The following is a 12,055-nucleotide window of genomic DNA, read 5'->3' as shown; positions in this document are numbered from 1 at the left end:
AGCTAAAAGTTCTTAGGGAGTTGTGGTTTTGCTTTGCTGTCATTGGGGGTGCACTTGACAGTCTGAGCTCCCCCCCTCCCCCCCGCAGAAGGTACTACTGGCATCTATTGGAGATTCTGTCAGATATTCTGCAATGCATAGAATTGTCCTTGATTTCCACTTTGCCAAAAATTTCAAATCCAAGATGCTAGTAATGCTATGGTTGAGAAATTGCCCTCTGGGCATATATTTTTGTTTTCCAAGTGCCACTTGATTTTTAGTTTGCTTTTGGAACTTTATCACAATTAAGAGCGATAGAATCACAACACAACACAGAAACATGTAACTAACATGATCCAGTCTTAGTTCCTCAGAACGATGCTGTCCATGGTATTAGTAGATTGTAAGTTTTTTAATCGAAACTTTTTTTTTAAATATTTATTTATTATGTATACAGTATTCTGTCTGCGTGTATGCCTGCAGGCCAGAAGAGGGCACCAGACCTCATTACAGATGGTTGTGAGCCACCATGTGGTTGCTGGGAATTGAACTCAGGACCTTTGGAAGAGTAGGCAATGCTCTTAACTGCTGAGCCATCTCTCCAGCCCTAATCGAAACTTTTTGCATGTGTTTATGTATGCTTGTATATGTCTGTGTGCATGTGTGCCACAGTCTATGAGTAGAGACCAGAGGATTACCCATAGGAGTTATGTTCTCTACTTTTACCATGTGGGTTCTGAGATCAAATTTAGGTGGTCAGGCTTGAGTCCACTCCTTAATTGTCTGAACCATCTTGTCAGCCCTCCCAAAATGTTTTCTGAATGAATTTTCATCTTCCTGTCTTTAAAATATTGCTTTGGAATTGAGAAACTATTACCCGGCTCTCCTTTCTATAGCTAAAATACCTTGATTTTGGTGATCCTTTTGTTTCTACAAACTCGATTCACAAAATTGATTCTATCAGTGCCAGCAGGTACTACATAGTCAGGTACGACACAGTTCTTTGTTGTTGCTTTTTTCTGAGACAGCCTTGACTGTATAGCCTTGATTGTCCTGGAATAGAGATCTGCCTGTCTCTGCTTCTGCCTCCCATCTCAGTGCCCATCTGAGCTATCTGTTCTTGTCAGATTGTATTCTACTTGATTAGCTAAAACTAAACATACATTAGACTGGAATTCTGTGTATATAATTTGATTATTATTTAACTCCATCAATAAATTGGAAAATATAATCTCAGCCATATATATACTGCTCAGGTTGTTATAAGTATTATAGATAATTACAGTTTTTAACGCCTTGGGTTTTTTTGTTTTTCCAATCAGTATTTTGCCTGCATGTGTGTCTGTGTGAGGGTGTCAGAAGCCCTGGAACTGGAGTTACAGGCATTTGTGAGCTGTTTGCTGTGTGGTTGCTGGGCATTGAACCCTGGTCCTCTCCAGCCAACATGCCTTGATTTCTTCGAAGACAAGTGCTTTATCATAAGCTTAAAGTATGTGTGAATGTTTTGCTTGCATGTATGTCTATACCTCATTTGGATACATGTGAGATCAGAAGAGAGGGTATTGGATTTCCTGGAGCTAGAGTTAGATGATTGTGAGATGTGGGTGTGGGGAATCAAACTCAAGTCCTGGAAAAGCAGCTCGTACTTTTGACCAATAAGTCATTTCTGCAGCCCCAAATTTAACAGACTTTTTTTTTGTTTATTAAAGGATTTCTGATCTCCTTTTTCTCCTTTAATTAAAAAGCTTATTGTATTTGTATATTGGGGGGGGGCTTGTGGGCACACGTGATCCACGTGCATGTGGAGGTTAGAGGACAATCTTGTGGAGTTGGTTCTCTCCTTCCACCTTTACATTGGTTCTAGGAATGAACTCTGATCATTGCCTCTGAGCTGTCTTTTGGTTTTAGATTGTTAAATCACACTTTTGGGGATTTATAAGATTGAGATTGCTGTGATTGTTTTCATTAACATTTCACTCAGCCCAAATTTGTTAAGTTTAAGAAAAAGTGTACTATGGTTGCTGGGTATAGTGGCACATGCCTTTAATCCCAGCACTTGTGAGGTAGAGGTAGGCTGATTTCTGTGAGTTCAAGGCCAGCCTGGTATACATAGTGAGTTATAGGACAGTCATAGTTAACATAGTTGAGACTATGTCTTGATTTAAAAAAAGGAAGAAAAGTGTGCATGTTTGCTTTACTTGTATTTTTGACTTCCTAAAACTTTTTTCTCTTATTTTGTCTCTTTTATTGATAATTAATGCTCTTTTATGATGTAGACATTACAAAGGACAAAATTTTACTACCTATCTTATAAAACAAAATGGACTTCTAAGTTGTGTAGTGCTTATTTTTATTTAACATTTTTATATCAGTAAATACAGATAGCATTGTTATTCCATGTTTCATATATTTATTTTTATGAATAGTTAATAATTTAAATTCTTTGGTCATCTCATTACTCATTCTTTTTAAATTTAATCTAATTTTGGTGGCTGGAGAGTTGGGTCTGTGGTTAAGGGCCCTCGTTGCTCCTGCAGCAGACATGAATTAGGTTCCCCTGCACCCACATGGTGCCTCACAGCAGCTTAACTCCAGTTTCAGGGAATCTGATGTCCTATTATGACTTCTGAGAATAATAGACATGCCCGTGGTACACCTACCATGAAGCAAAGCACTCATACACAAAAAAAGTTTTAAAAAATTAATTTTAGTTTTAAAGGCAAGTTCTGTAATCGTGACTGAACTTAGACTTTCTACGTGATAGAGGTTGGCCTTGAACTTCTGATCCTCCTGCTTTGATTTATGAAGTGCTGGGATTGCTGGTTTGTGCCATCATACCTTGTTTTACAAGCCCATTACAAATTATTTTTAAAAAAATGATACATTAAAAATAAAGTAAGAAAACAGTCTTAAATTGTAGTGTTTTTTCCCCCCTCCCTGAGACAGAGTTTCTTTGTGTAACAACCCTGGCTGTTCTGGAACTAGCTCTTATAGACCAGGCTGGCCTCGAACTCACAGATCTGCCTGTCTCTGCCTCCCAAGTGCTGGGATTAAAGGCATGCACCACCACTACCCGGTAGCCACTACCCGGTAGTAAATCAAAGTATTTTATGGCAATTGTAATTAATGAAGCAAATTTGTTAAGCTCCATATCCAGTGTTTTGGTGATTTCTTCTTACATGCATGAGTACTTAGTATAATGATGATATAATAGATTCTTTGTTTTATACACACACTCAACGCACATGTACACTTGGGCATGCAAAAAGTCTTATGTGAACTAGAGAGATGACTTAGTGGCTAAGGACACTTGCTTCTCTCCCTGAGGACCTGAATTTTTCTAGCAACCACCCAGTTGCTAGAAACTCCAGCTCTAGAGGATCTGATGTCCTCTTCTGTCTTCTGTGATCACTCCATACCCATTCCCACATGTGCACACACATTTATTTTCTCTTTTATAAAAGGTTTTGTGAAAATTTCTTATGAACACAGGGTCTCACTTTGTAGCCCTGGCTGGCCTGGAACTCACAGTGTAAGAGGAGGTTGAACTCAAACTCACAAGAGATCTGCCTATCTCTGTTTCTTTGAGTGCTGGGATGAAAGGCGTGCATTACCACACCCAGTGAATTTATTTCTTACATATTCACCTTTGTGTTGATAATCAAATATTGGCCAGGTAATAGGCCCCCAAAATGCTGGATAGACAGCATAAAGGAAGACCGGGAAACCTTGGGTGTGACAGTAACACGAGCATCTAGGACCGCCCAGGACAGGAACGACTGGAGAACAGCCATAAATGGGCTGTCCATGCATGCTTAAGCATTACTGGGGCATAAATGGTGATGAATAGGCTAAGTAAATGAAAATGTCTTTTGTAATCATCACAGCAGTCTTAAAAGGTAGGTGGTATAGGTCTATAAGTAGATGAAGTTGAGGGAACAGAATAGTTAAGTAATTGATAACAGGCCATGATGTGACCCCAAACCTGCTCACTTGGGCCTATGTTCTCCTTTACTGTGAATACTTGCTCAAATTGGAAGTTATTCCTCTCTTTTGGTATGAGGATTAGTTTAGTGAATAGAAACTTCATGGTCTCAAGACTCTATTTTCACTTTTAAAGTTACTGAGAATCTGATGGTGGTATCATCTGTAACTTCAGCACTGGGAAGGTAGAGAAGAAGGAACTCCTTCAAGTAGGAGGCTAGGCTGTGTGAGAATTTGTCTCAACCCCTGAGTAATCAGTTCAGTTTTTATACTCTGTTATATTAAAATCTTTTATCTTGTCTTGCAGTTGATTTTACCCATATGTGAATTTTCTAACAAATATTGTAATACATGGTCACTCACTTACAGAGCTTCTAAGTGTTGAAACTTAACAGAAATTCATGTAGACGCCACAACTAATGTTGGTTAAAGCTCATGGTTCTCTGTACAGTTTTTCAAAATACTGAATTTTCACTGGAAAGCCCTGATTTTTATCATTGCCAGCAAATATTAGTGATTTTCCTTGAAGTGAGTTTTACTTTGTTCATTTTATAAAGAAATTTGCTAATGACTCAGGTTTTTTAAGGTATGGTCTAGCTCACTTAGGCATCAAACACTCCATCTTGAGGTATCCAGGCTATGTTGCTGTGCTTTGTACTGGTTTGACTAGTCATTGTTCATCTATCTGTTTTGTGACATAATGATAGTATTCCATGGGCTGGAGAGATGGCTGAGTTTCCAGTACCCATATGACAACTCAGTGATCCAGTTCCAGGGAATTCCTTGCTGTCTTCTGACCTTCTCTGGCATGAGTCATGCATACAGTACACACACATACATAAATTTATGCATATATGAAGGAAGAACATTCATACACATAAAAATAAATCTTTATAAAAAGATGATATTCCGAGAAGAAGGCTGGTTCAACTTGACCACTTAAAAGTAACAACAGTGGTGGGGCTGGAAAAATGACTTGGTGTAGCACGAATTCTAATTGTTCTTAATAATGAAAACCTGGAGTCGGGTATGGGGTTAATGCTGAAAGATCAGAGAAACAGAGGGTGCAGCCACTAGAGAGACCTTTTACCTCTACCAATGCTCAGACCAAAGGGGGGAATTCTGTCGTCAGACTGCATCCAAGCTCCTGTCTCCTCCTGCTTTATATTCCTCTCTGTGTCCAGCCATTATTTCTTCCTGTTTCCACCTCAATAGGTCTGGGATTAAAGGTTTGGGACACCCAAGTACTAGGATTAAAGGTGTGAACCACCACCGCCCGACCTCTGGTGGCTTACCTTTGCACTCTGATCTTCAGGCAAGCTTTATTTGATAAAACAAACAAAATATCACTACACCTTGGTGGTTAAGAGCACAAATAACTCTTAACTCTTCCAGAGGTTTGGTGTTCTATTTCCAGTGTTTATATAGTGGTTCACTACCATCCATAACTCCAGTTCTAGGAAATCCAGTGCCTTCTGAATTCCTCAGGCACCAGTAACACACTGTGGTGCACAGATAATACATGCAAACAGAATATTCAAAAAATAAAGATTTTAAGATGGGAAAGAGTTTTTCCTGAGATTTTAGAAAGCTGAAATTTTTTACACATACTTTCCCTTTCAACACAGACTATCAAAAATGCGCTTGGGAGTCAAGGGTTAATAAAATCCTGGGAGCCCACACCAATTTGTTATCCCATATGAAATGGTCAGCCCTGAATACAAAGTAACATATAGACTGAGCTGGTTATATTTATAAATGTAACAATAAAAAATAAAAAGGCCATGAATTTTGAAAAAAGAGCAAGGAGGGGTTTTTTTGGGAGGGTTTAGAGGGCTGAAAGGGAAAGGGTAAATGATGTAACTATCTGGAAAGTTAAAAATAGTTTTAAAATTATATCAAGAACATCTTTTAAAAATCTACTGGTAGTTAATTTTGTTACTGTGTGTAGATAGGCTCATGCTATAGTGTATGTTTGGAACTCAGGACTACTTAAAGAAATTGCTTATAAACACAAATGGTTAGGTTTGGTGGTGGGCATCTTGCTGAGCCATCTAACCGGCCCCAAGAACATCTTAAATGTAGATCGCATTACTTTTTAAGCTACAAATGAGGAATACTGTGACTACTTGAATTTTTTGGTGCTATTGTCTTGATTTGTTCTAAAATACCAGCAGTTTCACTTATCTTTGTTTTTGGACTCTGATTGCAAATGGTTAACACAGTCTATAAAGGGCAGGGCCAGTAGAGATGGCTCAGTGAGCTTAAGGCACTTAATGGCCTGCATGCCATTGCTTGGTCCCACGTGGTACAATGAGAGAACCAAATCCTGCACATTGCCCTCTGACGTCTATAGGTGTGCTGTAGTATGCACACACACACCCATCCAAAAATAAATAAAAAAATAAATTATTTTTTAATGATTTTTAGTGTGTGTTGGTATTTTGCCTGTGTGTGTCTGATGTTTATGAGGGTGTCAAACCCCTGGGTGCTTGCGTTGCAATTGTGAGATGCCATGTGAGTGCTAGTAATTGAACCTTGGTCCTCTAGAAGAGTAGACATTACTCTTAACTGCCATCTCTAGTCCCCGTTTATATATATATATATATATATATATATATATATATATATATATATATATATATATATTTTTTTTTTTTTTTAAAGGCAAATGATGTTTTAGTATTATTGTGGAAAGATTGGCCTTCAAAATGGTCTTTAAAGGCTGGTGAGACAGCTCAGTACGTTAAAAGTGCACTTGCAGGTCTGATGACCTGAATTCCATGTCTAGAATCTACTGTGGAAGGAGACAACCAATTGATAAAAGTTTTCTAATGGGCTACACTCACACTATAGGCATAAGTGTGCCTACAAGCACCAGTATACACATACACCACCACCAGCAACAGCAACCAAATAATTGAGGGGCGGGGCATGTATTTTGAGATCTTCAGAGGTACAGAGATTGTGCTTTTAGGGGTAGCTGATGTAGCCCTTTATATAGGTTTCCTTTTGCTTCCAGACCCAGATAGATGAATCGGGAATGAAGAAGCAGCAGTTAATTGAGGTATGTCATTAAGAAAATGAGCTAGGACAAGAAAGGAAAAAGTTCATTGAAAGAAGAAAGTGAATTCTGAACTTCTAAGGATGAGAGGATTAGAAAGTTGATGAGTGCAGCTCAGAGTTTTTTTCAGAGAGTAGGTGGTTCTTATACTAGTAGCTGCTGCTAAAGAAGTGAGTTCAGGGAGAAGGCAAAAGAAAGAAGTCTTGAGCAGGACCAACATTTTAAGAGGTTCAAAAGGAAGAAGAGGTTAGAATTACAATGCCAAGGATATCAGGAAAGGAAATTTCAAGAAAGTTAACACTACCTAATTAATGCTTAGAAGAAAGTTAGAATGGGACTGTTGATTTAATAATAGTTTGATAATGCCATTACTGGTTAACTTTCCTGGAGTGCAGTGGGGATGGAAGCTATTCTAGAGAAGTGAAGAGTGTAATTTCTTTTGAAGTGTTTTTGGGTAAAGGAGACAGAGTTATGTTGGACTATTAGTTTAAAGACACAGATTTGCGCTGAGAAATAAATAGCCCAGTAGAAAAGATACTATGTGCTATCTGAAAGAAAAGAAAATGAAGCAAATTGATGTTACATCATGTTGTAGTTAGCTTGGTAATAACAATGTAAATTTGTGAGGAAGTTTATGAAAGCTAGATTCCCAGGCAGAAAAATAACATAGATTCTTAAGACTTGGCATAACTTTTTTTTTTTAAAATGAAAATAAGAAATTTTCTTTTCTCCTATTACTGGGTATTCATCTTATATGGTCATTATATCTAATAGTTTAACATTTAAAGAGGTTTTCTTTTTCTTCCTGCCCCCATCCCCTTTTTGGTTTTTCAAGGCATTGTTTCTCTGTGTAGCCCTGGCTGTCGTAGAACTCATGCTGTAGTTCAGGCTGGCCTTAGACTCAGTTCTTCTTGCCTCTGCCCCCAGAGTGCTGGGATTAAAGGCATGTGCCACCACTACCTGACAAAGAGGTTTTCTTTTTAAATGAAGGTAATTGTAAGCATCTGTGATTATTTCAGAATGAGACTTTTATTTTGACAATATTCAACCTGTAGTTAACAAGTGGCCCAAAGGGTTAAATTATTTTCTTGTGAAAGGATTGTGTTCCTCTCCTACCCCAAGGAAAGACATATGAAGACTCTAGAATGGTTTCATAGTTAATTCTCGTTTTTTGGAGACAGAGTTTGGATTTCTGTTGAAAATATGTGTTGTTTTTTGAATGTCCTTGTATTTCTGACTTCTGTTTTTTTTTTTTTTTTTCTCTCTCTCTTTCAGTCTGTTCTCAGGGGAGGCAGTAAGGGGCCGTGGAGCTGGCCTCAGCACTGGAAGAGGCTGGACTTCCTGTCTCTCTGTGCTGAATGGCTGCGATGGCGCCCGCTCTCACTGACGCAGCAGCTGAAGCACACCACATCCGGTTCAAACTGGCTCCCCCATCCTCCACCTTGTCCCCTGGCAGTGCCGAAAATAACGGCAACGCCAATATCCTTATTTCTGCCAACGGAACCAAAAGAAAAGCCATTGCTGCAGAGGATTCCGGTCTAGACTTCCGAAATCATCCTACCAAGGAAGACTTGGGAAAGCTGCAACCATTGGTGGCATCTTATCTCTGCTCTGATGTAACATCTGTTCCTGCAAAGGAGTCTTTGAAATTACAAGGGGTTTTCAGCAAGCAGACAGTCCTTAAATCTCATCCTCTTTTATCTCAGTCCTATGAACTCCGAGCTGAGCTGTTGGGGAGACAGCCAGTTTTGGAGTTTTCCTTAGAAAACCTTAGAACCATGAATACAAGTGGTCAGACAGCTCTGCCACAAGCGCCTGTAAATGGGTTGGCTAAGAAATTGACTAAAAGTTCAACACATTCGGATCATGACAATTCCAGTTCCCTCAATGGGGGAAAACGGTCTCTCTCTTCATCTGCTCTGCAGGGAGGTGAAGTGGGGGCATCTGACTCTGGGAACTTGAAGGGGGGTATGACCAATTGCACTCTTCCACATAGAAGCCTTGATATAGAACACACAACTCTATACAGCAATAATAGTACTGCAAACAAATCTTCTGTTAATTCCATGGAACAGCTGGCACTTCAAGGAAGCAGTAGGTTATCACCTAGTACAGACTCCAGCTCTAACCTGACAAATGTTAAGTTAGAGGTCAAAAAGTCTCCTCTGTCTTCCATTCTTTTTAGTGCTTTAGACTCTGACACAAGGATAACAGCTTTGCTAAGGCGGCAGGCTGATATTGAGATCCGTGCCCGCAGGTTACAGAAGCGATTACAGGTTGTGCAAGCCAAGCAGGTGGAGAGGCATTTACAGCACCAACTGGGTGGGTTTTTGGAAAAGACATTGAGTAAACTGCCAAACTTGGAATCCCTGAGGTCCCGGAGCCAGTTGATGTTGACTCGAAAGGCTGAAGCTGCCTTGAGAAAAGCTGCCAGTGAGACTACCACTTCAGAGGGACTTAGCAACTTCTTGAAAAGTGATTCAATTTCAGAAGAATTGGAGAGATTTACAGCTAGTGGCATAGCCAATCTGAGGTGCAGTGAACAAGCATTTGATTCAGATGTCACGGACAGTAGTTCAGGAGGGGAGTCCGATATTGAAGAGGAAGAGCTGACTCGAGCTGATCCTGAGCAATGCCATGTACCCCTGTGAGTAGAACCCATGATGATGCAGTCATTCTTGTAAAATAGTGGGGCAAGATTTAATTAAATCCTCATTTTATAAAGAATATAATCTTTGTATGTTGACCACTAGGTTGCATTAATCTTTTCCTAGTTTAAGGTAAGTAAATGCATATACCTAAAGTGGAAAAATGGAAGGCATTTCTGCTGTAATACGTTGCTGTGTGCTAAAAGTTTTTAAGTCTTGATGAAAAGAAACTAGAAAACATAACTGAGTAGATTTTTTTGTAACTATAGAACGGTTTAAGCCTTAATGTGTAACTTGACATTTTGTTGCTTTGAGGAAGTTGGGACAAGTGATGATTTAGTTAACTTAGTTGAAATTTAACAGTGCTTTCCATTGCACTTTCAACTTCCCTACCTGGTCTGCTATTTTAGGAGATTTTCTTTGTGTTGGAAAAGCAAACTTGTTTCCCCTCTGCTTTCAACTGTCTTTACCAGTCAACCTAGAGAAGGCATCCATGACCATGAATAGTTTTAATTTCCCCCCTCAACAAGGAAGTAGTCACTTGTAGTGGATAGCAGCTGGTTGTCTTGTAATTTAATTTTAATTCTTATATTTCTAGAGGTAATTGTGCCAGATCTCACAGTAGGAGGATATAGTCTTCAAGATTGCCCCCCAGTACTACTTCAGAAAACCAATTGCTAACCTCAGATTGTTTTATCTGTGCTTCTGACTACTTGGCTATAAATCAATATTCTTAAAATTTGGTTCTCATATTTGATTGATTTGCTTGAGCAACTCAGTACGCAGAAAAACTGTCTTAATATTTGTCATTTTTTGTTGTTGATATTAAAAAGAAAACAGGTGAATACATGCATATGGATGAGATGAGGAAGGGAGGTGCAGAGATTCAGTGTCTTTACTCCACATTCTATTCTCTAGAAACCCCTTAATGTGTGCAACTATCTTGACGTTCTAGATTCTGTCCTTTTTGATTTTTTATTGGGAAGTTTGGCTAGATAGATCTGATATTATAATTACCTAAATTGTCATTGGTGATGATCTTTATTCCCTTTCACTTCTGTTTGGTGGGTAGGACCAAAATTTTCAGTGGTCTAAGCCCACCTTTGTCTTTCTGGTGACTAGCTCCCATCTGCAAGTTACTTCTGGTCTGGATGCCAGCCATCAGTTCAACCATTGAAAAAGATTATCACTTTGGAGAGCTCCCAAGGATTCTTTTTTTTTTTTTTTTTTTTTTTTTTTTTTTTTTTTTTTTTCGAGACAGGGTTTCTCTGTGGCTTTGGAGCCTGTCCTGGAACTAGCTCTGTAGACCAGGCTGGTCTCGAAATCACAGAGATCCGCCTGCCTCTGCCTCCCAAGTGCTGGGATTAAAGGCGTGCGCCACCACCGCCCGGCCCAAGGATTCTTTCTAGTAGTTTGGTGCTAGGAGACAAAAGACCAATATGTAGTTCACAGTATCATATTCTAAGGACTAACTACAAAATGCTTCAGAATATTTTAAACATTGCCCTTTTATGTAATCCACTTTTTACTTCTTGATTCGTTCTTTAAGCACGGTGTATGCGTACACAAGTGTGTGTGTGTGTGTAAGATTCAGTTTTTGTTTTGTCTTAATTTGAGTTCTTAATATCTGAGTTCAAGGCCAGCAGAGTAAATTCCAGGACAGCCAAGGCTATACAGAGAAACCTGTCTCAACCCCATATCCCCAAATTGTGTGTGAACCATGTATGGTGCCTTTGGAGGTCAGAAGATGATATGTGGAATTCCCTGGAATAGGAGTTACAGACTGTTATGAATTGCTGTGTGTGTACTGGGAAACAAAACTTGGCAAGTAGTCTTAACCACTGAGTTGACTCTTGTTTTTGTTTTGTGAAATCAGTTGTAATATGCAGTTTTGGCTGGCCTTTATTAAAAATCATCCTGCTTTAGTTTTCTGAGGATTAAAGGTGTGTACCACCATACTCTTGTGTTTTGTAGCCCTGGCTGTCCTGGAATTTACTCTGCTGGCCTTGAACTCAGATATCTGCCTGCTTCTGCTTCCTAAGTGCTTGGGATTAAAGGCGTGTGCCATCACCACCCACACCACCCAGCTCACTTTTTTTTTTTTTTTTTTTCCCGAGACAGGGTTTCACTGTAGCTTTGGAGCTTGTCCTGGAACTCCCTTTGTAGACCAGGCTGGCTTCGAACTCACAGAAATCCGCCTGCCTCTGCCTCCCGAGTGCTGGGATTAAAGGCGTGTGCCACCACCGCCCGGCTTTTTTTTTTTTTCCTACATTCATATACTTAAGGAAGCTTACTTAAAGGTGAATTAATCTATCTTTACTTTTTATTTTTTGGCCTTTGAGACAGATTTTCTCTGTTTAAAAGCTCTGGGTGTCCTGAA

The 12,055-nt window shown here is 39.3% G+C and overlaps 1 protein-coding gene across 6 annotated transcripts in view; it reads left to right on the top strand.

Moving 5' to 3' along the window:
* Kansl1 (KAT8 regulatory NSL complex subunit 1) overlaps positions 1-12,055 on the top strand; it is a 129,969-nt gene that overhangs the window by 34,060 nt on the left and 83,854 nt on the right. For all 6 annotated transcript variants that reach the window (XM_057774604.1, XM_057774602.1, XM_057774603.1 and 3 more), the window contains one exon: positions 8,303-9,674. In XM_057774604.1, coding sequence (XP_057630587.1) covers positions 8,386-9,674 — 1,289 coding nt within the window. In that variant the 5' untranslated portion in view covers positions 8,303-8,385. The remainder of the gene's footprint in view (positions 1-8,302; positions 9,675-12,055) is intronic.

Source organism: Chionomys nivalis, chromosome 7 (genome assembly GCF_950005125.1).
Source record: "Chionomys nivalis chromosome 7, mChiNiv1.1, whole genome shotgun sequence".
Classification (NCBI taxonomy): Eukaryota; Metazoa; Chordata; class Mammalia; order Rodentia; family Cricetidae; genus Chionomys; species Chionomys nivalis.
Note: the sequence above shows the minus strand (reverse complement) of the source record. Positions and strands in the feature narration are given on the sequence as shown.